The 7,303-nt window shown below is 36.5% G+C and overlaps 1 protein-coding gene across 1 annotated transcript; it reads left to right on the top strand.

Annotated features, from left to right (window-relative positions):
* On the top strand, positions 6,172 to 7,085 carry LOC109839281. Its single transcript, XM_020407709.1, has 2 exons — positions 6,172 to 6,557; positions 6,713 to 7,085. Exons 1-2 carry the CDS (start codon positions 6,172 to 6,174, stop codon positions 7,083 to 7,085), a joined length of 759 nt encoding a protein of 252 aa, XP_020263298.1.

Consider the following 7,303-nt stretch of genomic DNA (forward strand, 5'->3'; position numbering starts at 1 on the left):
GTTTATTTATACTATTATACTCTTAAATATATATTTATACTCTTATATGTATTTATACTATTATATAAATATACTTATATATGTACATATTTATATATATATATATATAGGGAGAGGTTCAAATACAAACCTCACTATCCTAAAAACTAAAAACCAATCCTCTCCATTGGATCTAGATTCATCCAATGGCTGAGATTAAAGCTGCATAAGGGTAATTAGGTAAAATAAACAGCCCACTAAAGAGAGGTAATTAATGCTTCTTATTGAATTCTCCATTTCCCCATGCAACTCTCCTCTTACGTTCTCCTCTCTCTCTCTCCTTCATTTCCCAAAAGCTTGAACCAGCCCCCTCTCTCTTGGTAGGTGTTATTTTCTTGGTAGGTGTTATATTTTCTTGGTAGGTTATATTCTAAGTTTGATTTGATTCTCGGTAGGTGTTATTTTCTTTTGATCTGATCATGGTTTTGTTCTCGTCATGTATTGGGGATGATAGAAAGAGGGGATCCATGGCCAAGAGTTCCTTCAAGCTCGAGCACCCCCTCGGTTCGTCACGTTTTTCTTTAATTTCAATTTGATTTTGGTTTCTTTTTAGGGTAATTGTTGAAGTTGCGATCTTGGTTCTAGGATTTGTTTTAGCTTGGGGTTTCTCTTATACTCGATCTTGGTTGTTTGTTTTGTTGGATTATCTTTCAAAATTTGCAATCTTTTTTAGGGTTTCTATTAAAATATTTTAGAAATTGCAATCCTGTTAGTTTTTTTTGTTAAAATTGGTTAAAGTTCAGAATTTTAGTTGTGGGGTTTGTTTTAGTTGCTGTCCTAAATAATTGAATTCACTGCAGTGAATCGCCGATTTTTGCTGTCCTAAATAATTGAATTCACTGCAGTGAATCCAGATTCAGTTATGTGAGGTGTTTGTTTTTACCATAAAAATTGTAACTTTTTGCTTAAAATCATCAAACACGTTCTATAAATGCATGAGTGAATCTCGATTCATTTCAGTGAATCTCGATTCACTGCAGTGAATCCAGCTTGTTTTTACTTCAATAAACACATGAGTGAATCTAGATTCACTTTAGTGAATCTCGATTCACTGCAGTGAATCCAGATTCAATTATGTGAGGTGTTTGTTTTTTACCATAAAAATCATAACTTTTTGCTGTAAAAGGTGAAAATTTTTCATGTTATAAAATTTTATAGCTTGTTTTTACCATAAGTTTCTTATTCTGCTTTGGATGGTTAGAATGATTCACAAATCCAGTGGAGCAGCAAATCGATTGGAGTGAATCCAGATTCAATTCGTTGGAGTGAATCTGGATTGAAGATCACTTCAGTGAATCCAGATTCATTGCGTTGTTGTGTTCTTCATGTGAGATTTACAGAGATCGGGAAGTGAGTTAGAGAGAGAGAGTATTAAAGAATGTAGCACTATTAATGTAAGAGAGAGTATTAAAGGACGTGTATTAAATTTGTATCATTGTTCCAATGTAATCAGTCACCATTAATGCAATGAATTGTTCCAATTTTACCCTTTTCACATTAATGCAGTGTATTAAATTTGTCTATATTTACAATTCTGCCATCGAAATCTAGGCCATTGGATGAAATAGAATGTAGGGTTAGGATTGGTTTTTAGTTCTCTAGGTTTTTATTAGAACCTCCCCATATTGAATCAACCTAACATACTACCACGTGAATCTAACCTATAAGCTATACCAGATAATATACATACTATACACTATATTATCCTATACTATATACTATAGAATTACGTCCACGTACGTATAACTGAAGCGCAGACGAACAAGTGAATCTAGAGGTGACCCTAGGCTATCCACCCTAACAGACCGCGCTACGGAATCACCATCATTATTTCTAAATTCTTTTTTACGATCCGATCCGTGTGAACGTGACTACACATTCTGGGCAAACCAAACACAGCCATCTTTGGGTGAACCGCCGCTGTGTTTTTGACCATGCTCTTGAGCGCCGTGCAAAAACTATGCATCTCGAAACCGTTAAATTGGCAACAGTGGCATACCGAAAAAGGTCCAAAACACGATGGTCTCACCCCAAAATTAGTGGTTTGGGTTTAAGAACGTGTAACATCAATCAACGACGATCGCAAAAAAAAAGGAAATGATGTGAGTTGGCCGCGTCCTTTCTAGGGGCGAGCCTAGTGCCCGTTTAGATCATTCAATTGAGATTCCCTTAACCCTTATATATATAAAGCGGAACGGTACAGTAATAGCTACAACATTACTACTAGAATACGCTATAACGTATAGATCCTCATACTATAGCCAGTCAAGTACACATATGAAGGTCAAGCTAAATGTATATTATATAATACTCATCAATGTGCACTTTGTTCAGCCACCAAGTCACCCGTTTTGAGCTTTGTTATCCTAATTAAAGTCTGTTTGTCTATTTGATACCTCAAAGTCTCATCATACTCTAAAGTTTATTTTTACCCATTTGATAGTGTAATGTTTTGTGGACTAATTTCTTCTCATGTGTTAAAGTGCAGTAATGTGCATGTGAGCTTATTTGGACTTTTATACCTTTGTGCTTATCATAAACATCTCCAAATAACTAGGCGAAAAAGTTACTTTGAACATCAAAATAAGATGTGTGGCTGTAGAGTTTGGCAATTCCCATGCATTTAGGGGTGTTTATAATAACTATTACTAGTACAAAGGTGACCAGCCCCAACGAGTTGTGGAAACCATTGGGGCAAATTTTAGTAGCCCCAACTATTGCAACTGTTGGGGCCAATATTTTCACAGTGGAATGTGAAAGTTATAGCCAAAACATGCACAACCTATTTCTGTGATGTGAGTAGTCGACTACTACCCAGAGTAGTCGACTAACAGGGTTGTTTCGAGATTTATTTCAAATTACGGATTGGCTTTGGTTTATATCTGAACCCAAGTTATTATATATCTATAAATATTCATTAAAACCCTAATTTTAGAGATAAAAATTCGTGAGTTTAGCAGTCATCATTATATATCTATAAATATTCATTAAAACCCTAATTTTAGAGATAAAAATTCGTGAGTTTAGCAGTCATCTCCCTCCTCAAACCTTAAACCCTATTTTGTGAGTTGTGGGAGAGTTTTGAAGTGTTTGTTGAGGAGAAAGCTAAAAAGTGTAATTGTGGCTGAAGAGGATCTTGCATACACGTGGTTGAGGATTCCACCATCACCCTAAGGCAAGATCATCTTCATCCTCTCATGCACCCTTAATTATTAGATGATTTAAAGTGATTTAATCAATGTTCACATGCTTATTTCTTATTTTCATGAGATAAAAGTTAAATTCAATAATAGATCTATAATTCTTGTTAGATCTGATTTTTTCCTTGCTGTTTATGTTAGAAATATGATCATGATCATTAAGATTAATGTTAATTTCATTTTTAATTTTTTAATTGAGATTTACCTATGTACAAACCCTAGTTTATTTAATTAATGGAGTTTTCTTGTAATCTAATCATGTAAAAACCTAGGTTCGTGGTATCTAGGTTCTGTAATTAAGTTTAAAACGAATTATTCTCTCTTCATGTGTAGATCTTTTCATGCTTTTAATCATCATGTTGCCTATATGTAGTTAATTGAAGAGATTAATTAATAAAGGTGTTAACTTTAAATTGAACCAAGTTAAGTCCATGTTTATGATCAAGTTAATCCATGTTTAATGTTATAAATTGTTTAAATCTAGTTTAACATTGCATAAGTACATGTTTGATTTGTTAAAGTCCTGTTTGTGCATGTCTGTATTTCAGTTGCATGCAGAGTAGTCGACTACTATGATAAGTAGTTGACTAGTCATGTGTGTAGTTGACTACTCTATTCCTGATGCAACTCACAAAATATGTTTTATAGCAGAGTAGTCGACTAATGCTCATAATAGTCGACTACTCACACTTAGTCAAAATTTCCAAGTTCGGGATGAACTCAGAGTAGTTGACTACTCAGTCCAGTAGTCGACTACTCAGTCCAGTAGTCGACTACTCAGTCCAGTAGTCGACTACTCAGTCCAGTAGTCGACTACTAAGGCTGATTTCTTGAGTTTTGTTTTGTTTTTATTGAGATGTGTTTGTGGGGTTTGAGCCGCACTTGGTGATTGTGATAAGAGTTTGGTTGTTTATAATAGAGTAGTGATTGTTCATACACTCGTTGGATATCGTTAATGAGCACAGCTCAATACTATATGGGATAGTGCATCGATATACTAGTTATACAAAGTTTATGCATAAGATGAATATCGTTGATGAGCCCAGTTCAGTGCTACATGAGCTAGTGCGTCGATATTCCATATATACAGGCCATTAAGTCGGGTTTGGATGCTTTGTATAGCAGTCCGTCCGCATGAGTGTGCGATGAGGATGGTAAGCCATCTATTTATGGTGATTATGAGCCATCTATTTGAATACCTATATGGTAGGCCGTCATATACTCAGGCTACGTGCTGAGATCGCGATGAGACTAATGAGCCATGTACACAGTTCTGGATACCTACAGGGTAGTCTGTGACATTGAATTGTTGATTTATAGCCTATGTTTTAAGCGGATGTCAGTTATGAGTTCAACTCATCTTTGAGATATATGACCGAGATACTTTGCTCTTAAAAGTATACGGGATTATATGTTAGTACTTATTTTAACTCCCCAGTGATTATGAAAGATATTATAAATACAATGTAATGATGTCTTTATATTTATTTACTGTTTTCTTTACTTGTTAGTTGGGATCAATGATTAGTGATTCACAATTTGAGATATATGGTATATACATAAGGGTTTCCTTGTTTAGATTATTTCGCTCGACATACCAGTCTCGTGTTGTGGATTTCTAATTGTTGATTTTATTAGATTGTCTATTCTTAGTTTGTATTAATATTTAGTTATCTACAATTTGAGACAATGGTATATACATGAGGGTTTCCTTGTTTGGATTATTTCGCTCGACGTACTACAATTTGAGACAATGGTATATACATGAGGGTTTCCTTGTTTGGATTATTTCGCTCGACGTACTACGTCTCGTGTTGTAGGTGTTTGGATTATTTCGCTCGACGTACTACGTCTCGTGTTGTAGGTTTCTAAATGTTAATTCCACTTAGATATAGGAAAAATGATCTAGGTAGACTATGCTTATAGATAGAGCTTCCACTCCATCTAGTAGCCCTTCCCCTGGGGACGGATGGAGGTGATCTTGCTGTAGCGCTCTGACGCTCTTTATGTGGTTCTTTTTGTTATTCTTCTTTTCTTTCAGGCGGTACAGATGTACGAAGAATCACAGGATGACAAAGTTCTTGCATAGTCGCCGTCACATGAGTATTAGTAGAGGCTCCATAATAGATTTTACATTTTTATTTAGATATTAGTATTTCATCTCCATATTGTAAAGACAGTGTGCCTTAGTACGATATTTATTTGATTCATGATGAGACATTTATTTATCTCAGACAGTAGATATATTTGTGTTGAGACATGATTTTTATTTATGAGATATCTCCTTCTTTATCATGTTCAGCACTTTATTTTGCATGTTTTGTATCTGCATTTTTCTTTGATTCCACTAGAGGATACTCCTATGATTGGTGAAATGTGCTTATGCACATGTGTAGGTGCATGACATGTTTGACATCTCTAGGTTCATCTTGGACTACAACCTTGTGTGGAACCAGCGGCGTCACATGTCTGCATTCAAAGAAGATGAGTGAACAAGGAAGCAAGTTTGAGCAGTCTTCCTACCTTGGCTCCACCAATGTTCGATGAGGAGAACTATCAAGTTTGGGCAGTAAAAATGCAAGCCTACATGGAGGGTTGTGATTACTGGGAAGCAGTAGAAAACAACTATGAGGTGGCTGCACTTCCTGACAATCCAACCCTAAATCAAATCAAAAATCACAAGAAGAGGAAAACTAGAAAAGCTAAGGCCAAAGCCTATCTGTATGTTACTGTTCCACCAGCCATTTTCAGTAGAATTATGGCTTTTTTTTTAATCTAGGACTTACTTAAAGCAGAGTACCAAGGAGATGAAAAGATCAAGAGTTTGAAGGTGTTGAATTTGGTCAGGGAGTTTGAGAGATTGCAGATGAAAGAGTCTGAGACAATCAAAGAGTATTCGACCAAGTTGATTGACATTGCAAACTAGGCAAGAATGCTTGGCACTGACCTCTCTGACAATAGGCTGGTGCAAAAGATCCTTGTTTCTTTGCCTGAGAGGTATGAGGCAACCATTGCTTCATTGGAGAATACCAGGGACTTGTCTCAGATCAAGCTGGCAGAATTGGTCAGTGCTCTGCAAGCACCTGAACAAAGGAGGTCGATAAGGCTGAAAGGAAGTGTTGAAGAGGCTCTAAGGGCCAAAATGCAACACAACTTGAAGGAAAAGAGAAGAAGTGGAAAGGGAAGAAGGGAAGTGACAGTAACTCAGAGGTTGCTACTGGAGAAGGCAGTGCAGGCAACAAAGGAGGAAGATATTCTCCATACAAGCACTGTGGTAAAAAGAATCATCCCCATTTTGGATGTTGGAGAAGGCCAGATGTAAGGTGCAGGAGATGTCAAAAAATGGGACACATTGAGAAGTTTTGTAAGGAGAAGGGAGATCAGCAGTAAGGTGAAGCACATGTTGCAGCCCAGCAAGAGGTAGATCAGCTGTTTGTTGCCTCTTGTTTCATTTCTAGCACTCCATGTGACAGTTGGCTTATTGATAGTGGTTGTACAAACCATATGACAAGTGATAAGAAACTATTTAGAAACCTTGATAAGTCAATAAAATCAAGGGTGAGAATTAGAAATGGAGAATACTTAGCAGTAGAGGGTCGAGGGACTATGGCTATGAAGAGTTGTCCAGGGATTAAGTTGATTTTTGATGTAATGTATATTCCTGAGATTGATCAGAACCTGCTAAGTGTGGGGCAGTTGGTAGGAAATGGATTTAAGGTAACATTTGAAGAAGGAAAATGGTTGGTCTTTGATTCTAGAGGCCAGGAGTTGTTCAAGATAAAGATGCAGCAAAAAAGTTTTTCTCTGAATACTCTAAAAAAGGAGCAAGTGGCATTCAAATGTTAGACCAATGATTCAGAGATATGGCACAATAGATTAGGGCATTTTCACCACAAAGGCTTGCAGTTCATGCAAAAAAATGAGATGGCAAAAGGGTTACCAAACCTGGAGGAGCAACCCTCAAGCTGCAAATGCTTGTTTGATAGGTAAACAAGCCAAACTTCCCTTCAAGGAGTCAACTTGGAGAGATATAGAGAGGTTGCAGCTGATCCATATAGATCTTT

This window comes from Asparagus officinalis, chromosome 4, assembly GCF_001876935.1.
Source record: "Asparagus officinalis chromosome 4, Aspof.V1, whole genome shotgun sequence".
Classification (NCBI taxonomy): Eukaryota; Viridiplantae; Streptophyta; class Magnoliopsida; order Asparagales; family Asparagaceae; genus Asparagus; species Asparagus officinalis.

What these genes read in the sequence shown, in the direction of transcription:
- LOC109839281 (XM_020407709.1), top strand. Translation starts at nt 6,172, where the DNA reads ATGCTTGGCACTGACCTCTCTGACAATAGGCTGGTGCAAAAGATCCTT. An exon ending in GATGTTGGAGAAGGCCAGAT is followed by an intron (nt 6,558 to 6,712) that starts GTAAGGTGCAGG and finishes TCCATGTGACAG; the next exon opens with TTGGCTTATTGATAGTGGTT.